Source organism: Xenopus tropicalis, chromosome 9, assembly GCF_000004195.4.
Source record: "Xenopus tropicalis strain Nigerian chromosome 9, UCB_Xtro_10.0, whole genome shotgun sequence".
In the NCBI taxonomy this organism is placed as follows: Eukaryota; Metazoa; Chordata; class Amphibia; order Anura; family Pipidae; genus Xenopus; species Xenopus tropicalis.
Window position 1 is genome coordinate 6,350,059 of NC_030685.2, and position 18,166 is coordinate 6,368,224.

Here is an 18,166-nt window from a genome sequence, read left to right on the forward strand (position 1 = left end):
TGTCCAACTGGTGGCCTGCGGGACCCCCCTCTGTGTGGCCCCCCAACTGTCTGGCTGCTTTGATGGCTTACTCTTGTTGAAGCTTTAATTTCTTTTATTCATTCTGGATAATGGGTCCTATACCTGTATTTAATTTCATCTTCTGACATTACCTTTGTTTTCTTTTTCAGATAAGTCCTTAGCTTCTTCCTGCCCAATAGCTGTCACTGAATCCTGTGCTGTTGCTGGCCCCTCCATGCCTTTAATGGTGCCTGAAAGCAGAATGTGAATATCAGAAGGCGTCTAACAGATACATATTGCGGTATGATATTGTGCTACACTCTTAGTAACTGCTCTGGAAATCACCAACTAATCTGCCTTGGCCTCTAGATGAATCCTAAAACTCCTTCTTAAAAGTCTTGTTTTCATTTTTTTGGAAAGGTCTTTTTGGGGGGCAACTGTATATTTAAATTACTCTTCTGACATTACCTTTTTCTTCTTCCTCAGATAGGCCAGTAGCTTCTTCTTCCTGCCCAATAGCTGTCACCGAATCCTGTGCTGTTGCTGGCCCCTCCATGCCTTTAATGGTGCCTGAAAGCAGAATGTGAATATCAGAAGGCGTCTAACACATACGTATTGGGGTATGATATTGTGCTACACTCTTAGTAACTACCTTATTAATCCCGTTTGGGATTTGCTTGTTTCTCAATGATTATTGTACTTGTCTAATAAAATAAAAAAATTTTAAAAAAAAGGAACTGCTCTGGAAATCACCGATTAATCTCCCTTTTCCTCTAGATGAATCCAAAACTCCTTCTCAAAAGTCTTCTTTTAATTTTTTTGGGAAGGTCTTTTGGGGGGGCAACTGTATATTTAATTTACTCTTCTGACATTACCTTTGTTTTCTTTTTCAGATAAGTCCTTAGCTTCTTCCTGCCCAATAGCCGTTACTGAATCCTGTGCTGTTGCTGGCCCCTCCATGCCTTTAATGGTGCCTGAAAGCAGAATGTGAATATTAGAAGGCATCTAACACATACGTATTGGGGTATGATATTGTGCTACACTCTTAGTAACTGCTCTGGAAATCACCAACTAATCTGCCTTGGCCTCTAGATGAATCCTAAAACTCCTTCTTAAAAGTCTTGTTTTCATTTTTTTCAGGAAGGTCTTTTTTTTGGAAGAAACTGTATATTTAATTTACTCTTCTGACATTACCTTTTTCTTCTTCCTCAGATAGGCCAGTAGCTTCTTCTTCCTGCCCAATAGCCGTCACTGAATCCTGTGCTGTTGCTGGCCCCTCCATGCCTTTAATGGTGCCTGAAAGCAGAATGTGAATATCAGAAGGCGTCTAACACATACGTATTGGGGTATGATATTGTGCTACACTCTTAGTAACTACCTTATTAATCCCGTTTGGGATTTGCTTGTTTCTCAATGATTATTGTACTTGTCTAATCTAATAAAATTAAAAAAAAAAAAAAGTAACTGCTCAGGAAATCACCAACTAATCTCCCTTTTCCTCTAGATGAATCCAAAACTCCTTCTCAAAGTCATCTTTTAATTTTTTTTGGAAGGTCTTTTTGGAAGCAACTGTATATTTAATTTACTCTTCTGACATTACCTTTGTTTTCTTTTTCAGATAAGTCCTTAGCTTCCTCCTGCCCAATAGCCGTCACTGAATCCTGTGCTGTTGCTGGCCCCTCCATGCCTTTAATGGTGCCTGAAAGCAGAATGTGAATATCAGAAGGCGTCTAACAGATACATATTGGGGTATGATATTGTGCTACACTCTTAGTAACTGCTCTGGAAATCACCAACTAATCTGCATTGGCCTCTAGATGAATCCTAAAACTCCTTCTTAAAAGTCTTGTTTTCATTTTTTTGGAAAGGTCTTTTTGGGGGGCAACTGTATATTTAAATTACTCTTCTGACATTACCTTTTTCTTCTTCCTCAGATAGGCCAGTAGCTTCTTCTTCCTGCCCAATAGCTGTCACTGAATCCTGTGCTGTTGCTGGCCCCTCCATGCCTTTAATGGTGCCTGAAAGCAGAATGTGAATATCAGAAGGCATCTAACACATACGTATTGGGGTATGATATTGTAACCCTTTCTTGGCACATTCACTTATATATATGGGCTGTTTGTTCAGGAGATGTGTGTTCTCAAAGAATTTGATACTGGGAACTGGGAACAGCGCAGTGCCTCCACCTAGTGGACACTGAGGAACACACCTCTAGGGGATTTCCACTAGGAAATAATCACACACAGGTTTGGCAGAAATGTTAAACTTTATATAACTGTTGGAGTTGGAAGTTAACACTTTATGTATAACTGATTTTCCTGCTCTGAGGAACCCATGTAGTTTATCCACAGCTGGCACAGACAGTCTCTATAGATGCCCAATCCCCACTTGGATCCGGATAAACCACAACCCTTAGGTTAGTTCAGTCCCTTCCCCAAGAGCTCTTTAGTCCCCCCAGGTAGCGCTACCTGCCCCAGAGTACCTTCCCTTTATAAAGGTGGCTGCTCCCACGTAGCAGGCAAACGAGCAATACCTGTTCACAGCAGGGGACACACACTAGAGATACCACAGAGGACTGATTCCTTCCTGGCAGCCCAGCAGACTTTTTCCTTTCAAGTCTAACACACAATATGGCTGCTCACACTGTATCTCTTTCAACTCTGGCAAACAACAGCAGGGGCTCCCTTTATAAACTGCTGGGCCCGCCCCTAGATTTTTGGCTCCAAAGCTTAGGCACACCTCTCCCAGACGTGCACTGGGGCAGCCAGCCAACCGGATCCCTCCCCAGGCTGTAGCTAGGCTGGATGAGATCACAGACTGAGAAACAGGGGACAGGGTTCTCTGATCCCCTACAATATTGTGCTACACTCTTAGTAACTGCTCTGGAAATCACTGATTAATCTCTCTTGGCCTCTAGATGAATCCAAAACTCCTTCTCAAAAGTCTTGTTTTCATTTTTTTTGGGAAGGTCTTTTTTTTGGAAGAAACTGTATATTTAATTTACTCTTCTGACATTACCTTTTTCTTCTTCCTCAGATAGGCCAGTAGCTTCTTCTTCCTGCCCAATGGCCGTCACTGAATCCTGTGCTGTTGCTGGCCCCTCCATGCCTTTAATGGTGCCTGAAAGCAGAATGTGAATATCAGAAGGCGTCTAACACATACGTATTGGGGTATGATACTGTGCTACACTTTTAGTAACTACCTTATTAATCCCGTTTGGGATTTGCTTGTTTCTCAATGATTATTGTACTTGTCTAATAAAATAAAAAAAATTAAAAAAAAAGGAACTGCTCTGGAAATCACTGATTAATCTCCCTTTTCCTCTAGATGAATCCAAAACTCCTTCTCAAAAGTCTTCTTTTAATTTTTTTGGGAAGGTCTTTTGGGGGGCAACTGTATATTTAAATTACTCTTCTGACATTACCTTTGTTTTCTTTTTCAGATAAGTCCTTAGCTTCTTCCTGCCCAATAGCCGTCACTGAATCCTGTGCTGTTGCTGGCCCCTCCATGCCTTTAATGGTGCCTGAAAGCAGAATGTGAATATCAGAAGGCATCTAACACATACGTATTGGGGTATGATATTGTGCTACACTCTTAGTAACTACCCTATTAATCCCGTTTGGGATTTGCTTGTTTCTCAATGATTATTGTACTTGTCTAATCTAATAAAATAAAAAAATTAAAAAAAAAGTAACTGCTCTGGAAATCACTGATTAATCTCCCTTTTCCTCTAGATGAATCCAAAACTCCTTCTCAAAAGCCTTGTTTTCATTTTTTTGGGAAGGTCTTTTTTTTGGGGGCAACTGTATATTTAATTTACCCTTCTGACATTACCTTTTTCTTCTTCCTCAGATAGGCCAGAAGCTTCTTCTTCCTGCCCAATAGCTGTCTCTGAATCCTGTGCTGTTGCTGGCCCCTCCATGCCTTTAATGGTGCCTGAAAGCAGAATGTGAATATCAGAAGGCATCTAACACATACGTATTGGGGTATGATATTGTGCTACACTCTTAGTAACTGCTCTGGAAATCACTGATTAATCTCTCTTGGCCTCTTGATCAGTACTGTCCAACTGGCGGCCCGCGAACCCTCTCTGTGTGGCCCCCCAACTGTCTGGCTGCTTTGATGGCTTACTCTTGTTGAAGCTTTAAATAGTATCACTACAGTGATTAACTGCCCCCCTGCATGGTTCTCACCTCAGATTCAGGTAAAACCTCTGTATTGTTTAAAAATGTAATCCCCTGTGTTGTTCACACCTTTTAATCTCTGCATTGTTCACCCCCTGCAGTGTTCACACCTCAGGCTCAGGCTGTAATCACCCACATTGTTCCCCTGTTCACACCTCAGACTGTAGGAGCAGTAGAAACCCATAAATAATCCCTGCACACTACAAAAAGAACATATACTGAGGTGGTACTGCAATTAAAAAGTTTTTAATATATAGTTATTGTGCAGACTGCAGGAGCAGTGCCAGCATTGTGTCACTGGCAAGCAGAGTATGGCACACACAGGCAGCATAGGGCAGGCAGAGTATGGCACACACAAGCAGGGTAGGGCAGGCAGAGTATGGCATACACAGGCCAAGTATGGCACAAACCAGCCAAGAATGGCACACACAGTCAAAGTATGGCACACGCAGGCAGGGTAGGGAAGGCAGAGTATGACACACACAGGCAGGGTAGGGAAGGCAGAGTATGGCACACACAGGCAGCATAGGGCAGGCAGAGTATGGCACACACAGGCAGGGTAGGGCAGGCAGAGTATGGCACACACAGGCAGGGTAGGCAGGCAGAGTATGGCACACACAGGCAGGGTAGGGCAGGCAGAGTATGGCACACAGAGGCAGGGTAGGGAAGGCAGAGTAAGGCACACACAGGCAGGGTAGGGAAGGCAGAGTAAGGCACACACGGGCAGGGTAGGGAAGGCAGAGTATGGCACACACAGGCAGGGTAGGGAAGGCAGAGTATTGCACACACAGCCCAAGTATGACACAAACCAGCCAAGTATGGCACAAACCAGCCAAGAATGGCACACACAGTTAAAATATGGCACACGCAGGCAGGGTAGGGAAGGCAGAGTATGGCACACACAGGCAGGGTAGGGCAGGCAGAGTATGGCACACACAGGCAGGGTAGGGAAGGCAGAGTATGGCACACACAGGCAGGGTAGGGCAGGCAGAGTATGGCACACACAGGCAGGGTAGGGAAGGCAGAGTATGGCACACACAGGCAGGGTAGGGAAGGCACAGTATGGCACACACTGGCAGGGTAGGGAAGGCAGAGTATGACAGGTTTTTGCTGTATTACAACCATTAATATGGGTATGGTCATGTGTGTGGTTTCAAGTGGGTGCGGTTTCAAAAAGGGGAGTAGTCAAAACTGGCTTCCATTATCGGCCCTCCACCACGTAGGTTGGAAAAATTCCGGCCCTGGGTACCACAGAAGTTGGACAGCACTGCTCTAGATGAAGCCAAAACTCCTTCTGACATTACCTTTGTTTTCTTTTTCAGATAAGTCCTTAGCTTCTTCCTGCCCAATAGCCGTTACTGAATCCTGTGCTGTTTCTGGCCCCTCCATGCCTTTAATGGTGCCTGAAAGCAGAATGTGAATATCAGAAGGCGTCTAACACATACGTATTGGGGTATGATATTGTGCTACACTCTTAGGAGCTTATTTACTAACCCACGATTGGAAAACGAACATTTTGCGACTTTTTCGTATGTTTTGCGATTTTTTTCGTCGCGCTCGTAAGCGGCGGGCGAAACTTTCAGACTTAGCATGATTTTGGAAGCCTCCCATGGGGCTCAATGGCACTCTGCAGCTCCAACCCTGCCCAAGGAAAGCCTCCCATAGGGCTCAATGGCACTCTGCAGTTCCAACCCGGCCCAAGGAAAGCCTCCCATAGGGCTCAATGGCACTCTGCAGCTCCAACCCGGCCCAAGGAAAGCCTCCCATAGGGCTCAATGGCACTCTGCAGCTCCAACCCGGCCCAAGGAAAGCCTCCCATAGGGCTCAATGGCACTCTGCAGCTCCAACCCGGCCCAAGGAAAGTCTCCCATAGGGCTCAATGGCACTCTGCAGCTCCAACCCGGCCCAAGGAAAGTCTCCCATAGGGCTCAATGGCACTCTGCAGCTCCAACCCGGCCCAAGGAAAGCCTCCCATAGGGCTCAATGGCACTCTGCAGCTCCAACCCGGCCCAAGGAAAGCCTCCCATAGGGCTCAATGGCACTCTGCAGCTCCAACCTGGCCCAAGGAAAGTCTCCCATAGGGCTCAATGGCACTCTGCAGCTCCAACCCGGCCCAAGGAAAGTCTCCCATAGGGCTCAATGGCACTCTGCAGCTCCAACCCGGCCCAAGGAAAGTCTCCCATAGGGCTCAATGGCACTCTGCAGCTCCAACCTGGCCCAAGGAAAGCCTCCCATGGGGCTCAATGGCACTCTGCAGCTCCAACCCGGCCCAAGGAAAGTCTCCCATAGGGCTCAATGGCACTCTGCAGCTCCAACCCGGCCCAAGAAAAGTCTCCATACTGAAGCTTGAATGAATCCGAAACTTTCGTACGCGGCGAGAAAGCTGCGAAAAAGTCGCGACTTTTTGCGCAAGTCGTAACGCTACGAAAAAGTACCGATCATTACGAAAAAAAACGCATTCGGACACCGTTGGACGATTCGTGGGTTAGTAAATCAGCCCCTTGGTAACTGCTCTGGAAATCACTGATTAATCTCTCTTGGCCTCTAGATGAATCCAAAACTCCTTCTCAAAATTCTTGTATTCATTTTTTTGGGAAGCAAATGTATATTTAATTTACCCTTCTGACATTACCTTTTTCTTCTTCCTCAGATAGGCCAGTAGCTTCTTCTTCCTGCCCAATGGCCGTCACTGAATCCTGTGCTGTTTCTGGCCCCTCCATGCCTTTAATGGTGCCTGAAAGCAGAATGTGAATGTGAGACAGCACCCAACACATAAGCACTGGCACATGTTATACCAACTCACTCTTGCTATCTATCCCTGTGATTGCAACCTGCAGCCCAGCTTCTCCCTCATCTTCCCCTTCCATTCATGCTTCCACCTGCCCCAAATTGGTGCCATGTCCCTGGCACAAAGAAATGGGGTGTAACAATAGGAAGGGGCTCAGGGAGGTTACTCACACTGGCATGTTGAAATAGAATGCGGATAAAGAAATTACTTTTAAAGGACGTGTCTACCCCAAAAGTACTTTTTGGCTGCTGCCTTGTGTTTCATATGCCGGAGCCCCCAGGACAGGGAATAGAAAGGGACAGGCAGACACTACTTTTATAGCAATTATATATCCAAATATGTAAAAAAACATTACAAATATGTAATGAATGTATATTGCAAAGTTGCTTTATTAGTAAAAAAAATATTTTTGGGGTTGACATGTCCTTTAAGGGAGTATACCACTGAAACCATATGATGTGCTTTGTTGTAAATTCTGCCATTGCCATGAAAGCGATGCCTTGAAAGGGGGAGCAAGAGAAAGGAGTGAGGAGAGAGCTGCACAAACTCATACCCTAAAAGATTTTTCTTAAAGTCTGACACAGAAGAACATGTGTACACAAAAGTAGACAAGAAATCATGTGTTTCTTTTGATAGAGGACTCAGTGCAGCGTTTATGTGCTTATGGCTGTATTTACATAGACCTGTCTGATAAAGTTTACCATACCATCTTCTTTAACATTTATTTTCTAGTCATCTTTGTTCTATATCTGTGTCAGTTCCCCTGCAAAATATCAGATGGGTTGAATGGTGCAAACCTCCCAAATTGGCCCTAAATGTCACAAACATGGTTTATCTGCCCTTTGCTACAGTTTATCTATTCAGGCCCACACTTTGCATTTGTAGGACCTCGGAGGAACCCCGTGACTGTGGGTACCAGTGATTAGGAATTTGTGTGGAATAGGTGCTTCAACTTTTACATTACAATGGCGCAAGCTGAGTGACCTATTGCTAATACATATCACCCCTATGGTGCTGTAAGTAAAATCTCTGTGCCCCCTTCTATCTCTACTGTGATCTGCAATGTGGGCCCCTGATTTTTCCTGGATGCCAGCAAATACCAATGCTGAGTGGTTTTGGTCCCCCTGGGCTGCCTTACCTTTCTCTACAGCACACGGATTCCTTTTCTTTTTATTAAACCAGTGACCTGAAACATATAAACACATAACAATTGATTATGATTAAACCTGGAAGAGAGATCATTTGTGGTTTAATTTCTATTTTCCCTGATAAAGGAGACAGAGATAAGGAATAGTATGGGTGTATTTCCCATAGAGGCCAAAGAGTCTCAGCCTGTCAATCATTTTGCCAAAATAATTTGGGAAATGGAAGCCAATGTAGCCTTTTTTAATTTAAACTAGGAATTTCATTTTATATACTGTAAATATATTCATATATGTCTAGTAGCTGAAGGAGAACCCATTGCTGCCTCATAGGCATATTTCTGGGTGTCTGGATTTTACACTATTATTAATACATGTAAGGGACCCATTATCCATAATGCTTAGGACCTGGGACTTTTCTGGATAAGGGGTCTCTTTGTAATTTGGATCTCCTACCTTAAGTCTGCTAATAAAATTATTTAAACAGTAAACCCAATAGGGCTGTTCTGCCCCCAATAAGGGGTAATTATATCTTAGTTGGGATCAAGTACAGGTACTGTTTTATTATTACAGAGAAAAGGGAATCATTTAACCATTAAATAAACCCAATAGGGCTGTTCTGCCCCAATAAGGGGTAATTATATCTTAGTTGGGATCAAGTACAGGTACTGTTTTATTATTACAGAGAAAAGGGAATCATTTAACCATTAAATAAACCCAATAGGACTGTTCTGCCCCCAATAAGGGGTAATTATATCTTAGTTGGGATCAAGTACAGGTACTGTTTTATTATTACAGAGAAAAGGGAATCATTTAACCATTAAATAAACCCAATAGGGCTGTTCTGCCCCCAATAAGGGGTAATTATATCTTAGTTGGGATCAAGTACAGGTACTGTTTTATTATTACAGAGAAAAGGGAATCATTTAACCATGAAATAAACCCAATAGGGCTGTTCTGCCCCCAATAAGGGGTAATTATATCTTAGTTGGGATCAAGTACAGGTACTGTTTTATTATTACAGAGAAAAGGGAATCATTTAACCATGAAATAAACCCAATAGGGCTGTTCTGCCCCCAATAAGGGGTAATTATATCTTAGTTGGGATCAAGTACAGGTACTGTTTTATTATTACAGAGAAAAGGGAATCATTTAACCATGAAATAAACCCAATAGGGCTGTTCTGCCCCCAATAAGGGGTAATTATATCTTAGTTGGGATCAAGTACAGGTACTGTTTTATTATTACAGAGAAAAGGGAATCATTTAACCATTAAATAAACCCAATAGGGCTGTTCTGCCCCCAATAAGGGGTAATTATATCTTAGTTGGGATCAAGTACAGGTACTGTTTTATTATTACAGAGAAAAGGGAATCATTTAACCATTAAATAAACCCAATAGGGCTGTTCTGCCCCCAATAAGGGGTAATTATATCTTAGTTGGGATCAAGTACAGGTACTGTTTTATTATTACAGAGAAAAGGGAATCATTTAACCATTAAATAAACCCAATAGGGCTGTTCTGCCCCAATAAGGGGTAATTATATCTTAGTTGGGATCAAGTACAGGTACTGTTTTATTATTACAGAGAAAAGGGAATCATTTAACCATGAAATAAACCCAATAGGGCTGTTCTGCCCCCAATAAGGGGTAATTATATCTTAGTTGGGATCAAGTACAGGTACTGTTTTATTATTACAGAGAAAAGGGAATCATTTAACCATTAAATAAACCCAATAGGGCTGTTCTGCCCCAATAAGGGGTAATTATATCTTAGTTGGGATCAAGTACAGGTACTGTTTTATTATTACAGAGAAAAGGGAATCATTTAACCATGAAATAAACCCATTAGGGCTGTTCTGCCCCAATAAGGGGTAATTATATCTTAGTTGGGATCAAGTACAGGTACTGTTTTATTACTACAGAGAAAAAGGGAATAATTTTTAAATATGTGAATTATTTGATTAAAATGGAGGCTATGGGCCTTTCTGGAACTCTCTGGATAATGGGTTTCCGGACAAGGGGTCCGATACCTGCTCAGAAAACTTTTCAAGATTAGGTAATTTTACCCCCAGTAGTCAGTCTATATCCATTTGGTATAATGAAATCAATTATATAGTGATGTACTTACTGGATAATTTATAGATGCAGAAAATAACAAATGCAGATAAGACGTATTGCATGTATTGCAATTCCATCATGATGAGTTTTCTGCCTGTGAATAAAAGATTTCATATCAATACCATTATAGATTTTTTCAAAGTGCTACTAGAGCAATGCCTAGTGTGGTGTAACAGGTATGCTTACCTATTGCCCCCCCATTGAATTCAGCTTTACTTTTCCTTTAATATGAATAGGAAGTCAATGGGGCACATTTACTAATCCACGAACGTCCGAAAAGCGTTTTTTTCGTAATGATCGGTATTTTGCGACTTTTTCGAGCCCTCAATACGAAGAAGTTGTGAAAATTCGCGAAAATCGGAATGGCTATGAAAAAGTCGTGACAACTCACGAAAGTCATAATGCTATGAAAAAGTCGCAACAATTGACGGAATTTGTAATGGCTATGAAAAAATCGCGACAATTTGCACAAGTCATAACGGCTACGAAAAAGTTGCAAAAAAATACGAAAAAGTCGCAAAATGTTCATTTTCCAATCCGAATTTTTCCCATTTGGATTCGTGGATTAGTAAATCAGCCCCAGTGAGTAAAGTGTGAATGCAGTGGTATAAGGAGAAATAACATTAAAACCTATTCGGGGCTCCATTGATATATCACACACAATTATGCACAAAGTTCATAAATTACAAAAGATTCAATTAAATTGATAGCGAGATGTTTATAGAAACAAACAGTTACTTAGCAGCAACCAATGAAATCAATTTGTGTTAACAAAATGGAATTAGTCCTCAGAAAAGAAATTTTGTAAATGCATCAATGTTGTTTTGTAAGGGCATCTCTGCAATGTGTCAACTGGGAAAGGCTTTTCATGGGGTTAGACACAGAAGGGAAATGGAACATCTTTATAACGTTACTTTGCAGGTATACACAACAGTATATTCCCCTTGTAAGCAAGGAGAGGCATCGCAAAGCAAAATCTTTATGGCTGAATAAAAGTGTTAGTGTCGAGGTTGGTAAGAAAAAACGTGCTTTTAAAGCATTCAAGTTAGCTGGGACAGCGGAAACTTTCATCAGGTACAAGGAAGCAAATAAAGCATGCAAAAAAGCTATCAGGCAGCTAAAATAGAGATGGGAAGGGATATTGCTGCTAGGAGTAAAAAGAATCCTAAATTATTTTTTAATTATGTGAATAGTAAAAAAATGAAGCAAGAAGGGGTTGGAACTTTATTATCACGGGGGGGTACGTTGGTTGATGAGAACGGGGAAAAAGCTGAAATTTTGAACTCTTATTTTTCATCTGTCTATACATCTGAGGAGCCAGATAATGAAGGCTTCCCTTGTAATATGCCCAGTTCTAGTAATTTAGCTACTGACGCATGGGTCACTCAGGGGGGGAATTCAAAAGAGACTTGAACATGTAAAGGTAAACAAAGGTCCAGGGCCGGATGGGATTCATCCCAGGGTATTAAATGAGCTGAGCGCTGTGATTGCCAAACCTCTTAATTTTTCAGGATTCATTGAGGTCTGGCATGGTGCCGGGAGACTGGCGGATTGCTAATGTGTAGGGATGTAGCGAACATCAGCAAAAATGTTCGTGAACCCGTTCACGGACTTTCGGCAAAACTCGCGAATATTCGCGAACTTTGCGAACCCCATAGACTTCAATGGGAAGGCGAACTTTAAAACCTAGAAAAGCCATTTCTGGCCAGAAAACTGATTTTAAAGTTGTTTAAAGGGTGCCACGACCTGGGCAGGGGCATGCAGGAGGGGGATCAAGGGCAAAAATTTCTCTGAAAAATACTTTGTAAAAAAAACGCCAAAAAATAACGCCCAAAAAAAACCGCAACCTATTCCTATGTATACGCAAAGGCGAAAAACCGAAGCGAAAAAACGCGGCAGAAAAAACCGAGGCAAAAAAACGCGGCGGAAAAAACAGAGGCAAAAAAACGCGGCGCAAAAAAAAAAATACGCGGCGAACCCAAAATGGCGAACATCGCCAAAAGTTCGCGAATTTGCGGACTTGCGAACACCCGATGTTCGCGCGAATTAGTTCGCCGGCGAACAGTTCGCTACATCTCTACTAATGTGGTGCCGTTATTTAAAAAGGGATCCCGTTCTCAGCCTGAAAACTATGGGCCTGTTAGTCTGACATCAGTAGTAGGAAAGCTTCTGGAAGGGGTAATAAGGGATAGGGTACTTCAATACATTGCAGTTCACAATACTATAAGTTTGTGCCAGCATGGTTTTATGCGTAACAGATCTTGCCAGACTAATTTAGTCGCCTTTTATGAGGAGGTGAGCAGGAACCTTGATGCTGGAATGGCAGTGGATGGGATCTACTTGGACTTTGCTAAAGCGTTTGATACAGTACCTCACAGAAGGTTAATGATCAAATTAAGGAATATTGGCCTAGAACATAATATTTGTAATTGGATAGAGAACTGGCTGAAGGATCGAGTACAAAGAGTGGGGTAAATGGAACATTTTCTAATTGGGCCAGTGTGGTTAGTGGAGTACCGCAGGGGTCAGTCCTTGGTCCTTTGCTTTTTAACTTGTTTATTAATGACCTGGAGGTGGGCATAGACAGTACTGTTTCTATTGTTGCTGATGATACAAAATTGGGCAAAACTATAAGTTCCATGCAGGATGTGCCGCTTTGCAGAGCGATTTGACAAAACTGGAAAACTGGGCAGCAAACTGGGAAATGAGGTTCAATGTTGATAAGTGCAAAGTTATGCACTTTGGTAGAAATAATATAAACGCGAACTATCTACTGAATGGTAGTGTGTTGGGGGTATCTTTAATGGAGAAGGATCTAGGGGTTTTTGTAGATAACAAGTTGTCTAATTCCAGGCAGTGTCATTCTGTGGCTACTAAAGCAAATAAAGTGCTGTCTTGTATAAAAAAGGGCATTGACTCAAGGGATGAGAACATAATTTTGCCCCTTTATAGGTCCCTGGTAAGGCCTCACCCTGAGTATGGGGGGCAGTTTTGGGCTCCAGTCCTTAAGAAGGATATTAATGAGCTGGAGAGAGTGCAGAGACTGCAACTAAACTGGTTAAGGGGATGGAAGGGTTAAACTATGAGGTGCACCAGTGGCCCCCCCTTTAGATTAGAGGAACGGAGCTTCCATTTCAAGCAGAATAGCGGGTTCCTCACAGTGAGGGCAGTGAGGTTGGGGAATGCCCTGCCGGGGGATGTTGGGTAGGGGTTCCTCACGATGAGGGCAGTGAGGATGGGGAATGCCCTGCCCCCCCGGGCAGTGAGGAGGTTGGGGAATGCCCTGCCGGGGGATGTTGGGTAGGGGGTTCCTCACGATGAGGGCAGTGAGGGGGTTGGGGAATGCCCTGCCGGGGGATGTTGGGTAGGGGGTTCCTCACGGTGAGGGCAGTGAGGGGGTTGGGGAATGCCCTGCCGGGGGATGTTGGGTAGGGAGTTCCTCACGGTGAGGGCAGTGAGGGGGTTGGGGAATGCCCTGCCGGGGGATGTTGGGTAGGGGGTTCCTCACGGTGAGGGCAGTGAGGTTGGGGAATGCCCTGCCGGGGGATGTTGGGTAGGGGGTTCCTCACGGTGAGGGCAGTGAGGTTGGGAAATGCCCTGCCGGGGGATGTTGGGTAGGGGGTTCCTCATGGTGAGGGCAGGGAGGGGGTTGGGGAATGCCCTGCCGGGGGATGTTGGGTAGGGGGTTCCTCACGGTGAGGGCAGTGAGGTTGGGGAATGCCCTGCCGGGGGATGTTGGGTAGGTGGTTCCTCACTGTGAGGGCAGTGAGGTTGGGGAATGCCCTGCCGGGGGATGTTGGGTAGGTGGTTCCTCACGGTGAGGGCAGTGAGGTTGGGGAATGCCCTGCCGGGGGATGTTGGGTAGGGGGTACCTCACGGTGAGGGCAGTGAGGGGGTTGGGGAATGCCCTGCCGGGGGATGTTGGGTAGGGGGTTCCTCATGGTGAGGGCAGTGAGGGGGATGGGAAATGCCCTGCCGGGGGATGTTGGGTAGGGGGTTCCTCAGGGTGAGGGCAGTAAGGGGGTTGGGGAATGCCCTGCCGGGGGATGTTGGGTAGGGGGTTCCTCACGGTGAGGGCAGTGAGGGGGTTGGGGAATGCCCTGCCGGGGGATGTTGGGTAGGGGGTTCCTCACGATGAGGGCAGTGAGGTTGGGGAATGCCCTGCCGGGGGATGTTGGGTAGGGGGTTCCTCACGGTGAGGGCAGTGAGGTTGGGGAATGCCCTGCCGGGGGATGTTGGGTAGGGGGTTCCTCAGGGTGAGGGCAGTAAGGGGGTTGGGGAATGCCCTGCCGGGGGATGTTGGGTAGGGGGTTCCTCACGGTGAGGGCAGTGAGGGGGTTGGGGAATGCCCTGCCGGGGGATGTTGGGTAGGGGGTTCCTCACGATGAGGGCAGTGAGGTTGGGGAATGCCCTGCCGGGGGATGTTGGGTAGGGGGTTCCTCACGGTGAGGGCAGTGAGGTTGGGGAATGCCCTGCCGCGGGATGTTGGGTAGGGGGTTCCTCACGGTGAGGGCAGTGAGGTTGGGGAATGCCCTGCCGGGGGGTGTTGGGTGGGGGGTTCCTCACGGTGAGGGCAGTGAGGTTGGGGAATGCCCTGCCGGGGGATGTTGGGTAGGGGGTTCCTCACGGTGAGGGCAGTGAGGTTGGGGAATGCCCTGCCGAGGGATGTTGGGTAGGGGGTTCCTTACGGTGATGGCAGTGAGGGGGTTGGAGAATGCCCTGCCAGGGGATGTTGGGTAGGGGGTTCCTCACGGTGAGGGCAGTGAGGGGGTTGGGGAATGCCCTGCCGGGGGATTTTGAGTATGGGGTTCCTCATGGTGAGGGCACTGAGGTTGGGGAATGCCCTGCCGGGGGATGTTGGGTAGGGGGTTCCTCACAGTGAGGGCAGTGAGGGGGTTGGGGAATGCCCTGCCGGGGGATGTTGGGTAGGGGGTTCCTCATGGTGAGGGCAGTGAGGTTGGGGAATGCCCTGCCAGGGGATGTTGGGTAGGGGGTTCCTCACTGTGAGGGCAGTGAGGGGGTTGGGGAATGCCCTGCCGGGGGATGTTGGGTAGGGGGTTCCTCACGGTGAGGGCAGTGAGGGGGTTGGGGAATGCCCTGCCAGGGGATGTTGGGTAGGGGGTTCCTCACGCTGAGGGCAGTGAGGTTGGGGAATGCCCTGCCGGGGGATGTTGGGTAGGGGGTTCCTCACGGTGAGGGCACTGAGGTTGGGGAATGCCCTACTGGGGGATGTTGGGTAGGGGGTTCCTCACGGTGAGGGCACTGAGGTTGGGGAATGCCCTGCCGGGGGATGTTGGGTAGGGGGTTCCTCACGGTGAGGGCAATGAGGTTGGGGAATGCCCTGCCGGGGGATGTTGGGTAGGGGGTTCCTCACGATGAGGGCAGTGAGGGGGTTGGGGAATGCCCTGCTGGGGGATGTTGGGTAGGGGGTTCCTCATGGTGAGGGCAGTGAGGGGGTTGGGGAATGCCCTGCCGGGGGATGTTGGGTAGGGGGTTCCTCACGGTGAGGGCAGTGAGGTTGGAGAATGCCCTGCTGGGGGATGTTGGGTAGGGGGTTCCTCACGGTGAGGGCATTGAGGTTGGAGAATGCCCTGCCGGGGGATGTTGGGTAGGGGGTTCCTCATGGTGAGGGCAGTGAGGGGGTTGGAGAATGCCCTGCCGGGGGATGTTGGGTAGGGGGTTCCTCACTGTGAGGGGGTTGGGGAATGCCCTGCCGGGGGATGTTGGGTAGGGGTTTCCTTATGGTGAGGGCAGTGAGGGGGTTGGGGAATGCCCTGCCGGGGGATGTTGGGTAGGGGGTTCCTCATGGTGAGGGCAGTGAGGGGGTTGGGGAATGCCCTGCCGGGGGATGTTGGGTAGGGGGTTCCTCACGGTGAGGGCAGTGAGGTTGGAGAATGCCCTGCCGGGGGATGTTGGGTAGGGGTTCCTCACGGTGAGGGCAGTGAGGTTGGGGAATGCCCTGCCGGGGGATGTTGGGTAGGGGGTTCCTCACGGTGAGGGCAGTGAGGGGGTTGGGGAATGCCCTGCCGGGGGATGTTGGGTAGGGGGTTCCTCACGGTGAGGGCAGTGAGGTTGGAGAATGCCCTGCCGGGGGATGTTGGGTAGGGGGTTCCTCACGGTGAGGGCAGTGAGGGGGTTGGGGAATGCCCTGCCGGGGGATGTTGGGTAGGGGGTTCCTCACGGTGAGGGCAGTGAGGGGGTTGGGGAATGCCCTGCCGGGGGATGTTGGGTAGGGGGTTCCTCACGGTGAGGGCAGTGAGGGGGTTGGGGAATGCCCTTCCTAGTGATGGGGTAATGGCAGATTCTGTTAGTGCCTATAAGAGGGGCCTGGATGAGTTCTTGAACAAGCAGAATATCCAAGGCTATTGTGATACTAATATCTACAGTTAGTATTAGTGGTTGTATCTATAGTTTATGTATGTGAGTGTATAGATAGGTAAGTATAGGTTGTGGGTGCTGGGTTTTGAACTTGATGGACTCTGGTCTTTTTTCAACTCTATGTCACTATGTAACTACTGTACTTCCTGTTACCGTTAGAGCTGCATCACTTCCTGTCAGCTGATCTCTGAGGGAGCACACAGCCCATCACTAAATGGCGGCTCAAGGGAAAGGATGTAAAGGGCAATATTTACTGCTATATATATTCCAGTTTGGTGAGGTTCTAGAATAGGCCACTTAATATGATATAATCTGTTGGTTATGTATTCATTCTGGGGGTGTAGTTACATATATAACACATGTAACTCGCTCTACCAGGGAGTTGCCCAAAGCCAGCCTGGGTAAGACCTATACAAGTAGAAGCTACCAGTAAGCAACTTGTTATCTAAAAACCCTTTGCTGAGAGATTAGGCATGATTCCCTATCCCAGTGAAGTTTACAATCTGTAACATTTACAAGGGACAATTTTACCAGGATCCAGTTTACCTGCCTGTGTAAGAAACCAGAGTACCTGGAATACAGCCTACATCAGGGCTGCCAGATTTATTTTTCCAAACTAGGCAAAGTCAGTTCTAAAACCAGCCCAAAACTAGCCAAAAGCCACTTTGAAAGTAGCCCAAAAATAGCCAAATATGCGTGATGAATAAAAATTCTAAAAAAATAAAAGTATATATGGGAAAAACCTGCCTTTTTAAAGTGTATAATCACTCCCCATGCCCTGTGCCCCCTCTCCAGTTACTGGGATGGCTGATAATTCCCTCTGTGCCCAGTCCCGCTGGGAAGTCACTACAGAAATGGATTCCGAATGTTGCATTAACCCCAGACTTGATATACATATGGGTGCGTTTTCCAAACTACAAACCCACCAAGGCTCTAAAAAATAGCCCAAAACTGTACTTTGGAAGGTTTGTACTTTGGAAACCCACCAGGACTTTAAATTAGTAGCCCACCTGGCAACCTGGCCAACCTGGCAACCCTGGACTACATGGGAAACACACACTTCTTGCATATAGTGCCCAGGCTGGGATTGAACCAAGGACCCCAGTATGGTAGCAGTACCAACAGTACCAACCATTAAATCACTTTCCTGTCTACATCACTGTGGAGGTGAATTCACATTACCTTTATGTATCAGAGTGTCCCTCAAACCCCTGAACCGATGCAGCTCCCAGATATCCTTCTGCACCGCAGTCTCTCAGCAAACTGGGTGGGGAGGGTGCCGGCTCCCTGATTTTACATAGCAGCGAGACTTCATGGAAACTGTGCTGTATTTTCATTTTCATTTTATATCATCCATTTTCTGCAAACATTTACATGTTCCCTCACAAAATACAGTCTTTACTCCCCTTACTCTAATGTCTGGAAACATTACAGCCCATGTGCTGATTAACTGCCATGCACCCTGACAGTTAAAAGGAGCACTAAAGACACACATATCTGTTTTATTCTACATATTAGGCAAAATCATACCTCCCAACATTTTAAAAACGGAA

General features: G+C 46.3%; 1 protein-coding gene and 1 long non-coding RNA gene across 3 annotated transcripts in view; one reads left to right on the forward strand and one right to left on the reverse strand.

The window, feature by feature from the left end:
• Positions 1-10,348, reverse strand: part of LOC101733642 (up-regulator of cell proliferation-like) — a 30,197-nt gene extending 19,849 nt beyond the window's left edge. The window contains exons 1-12 of one of the 2 annotated variants that reach the window (XM_031893541.1): positions 10,246-10,348; positions 8,111-8,158; positions 6,817-6,918; positions 5,489-5,587; positions 3,835-3,936; positions 3,425-3,523; positions 3,019-3,120; positions 1,917-2,018; positions 1,601-1,699; positions 1,195-1,296; positions 469-570; positions 153-251 (exon numbers count right to left, since the gene is read on the reverse strand). In XM_031893541.1, the coding sequence (XP_031749401.1) occupies positions 153-251; positions 469-570; positions 1,195-1,296; positions 1,601-1,699; positions 1,917-2,018; positions 3,019-3,120; positions 3,425-3,523; positions 3,835-3,936; positions 5,489-5,587; positions 6,817-6,918; positions 8,111-8,158; positions 10,246-10,315 (1,126 nt within the window). In that variant the 5' untranslated portion in view covers positions 10,316-10,348. The remainder of the gene's footprint in view (positions 1-152; positions 252-468; positions 571-1,194; positions 1,297-1,600; positions 1,700-1,916; positions 2,019-3,018; positions 3,121-3,424; positions 3,524-3,834; positions 3,937-5,488; positions 5,588-6,816; positions 6,919-8,110; positions 8,159-10,245) is intronic. The other variant, XM_031893542.1, reaches the window with a different exon arrangement.
• On the forward strand, positions 500-3,943 carry LOC116407695. The gene is made up of 6 exons (XR_004220504.1): positions 500-620; positions 1,213-1,346; positions 1,935-2,068; positions 3,037-3,170; positions 3,443-3,573; positions 3,853-3,943. It is a non-coding gene; the product is annotated as an uncharacterized LOC116407695 (long non-coding RNA).
• Positions 10,349-18,166: the final 7,818 nt, after the last annotated feature.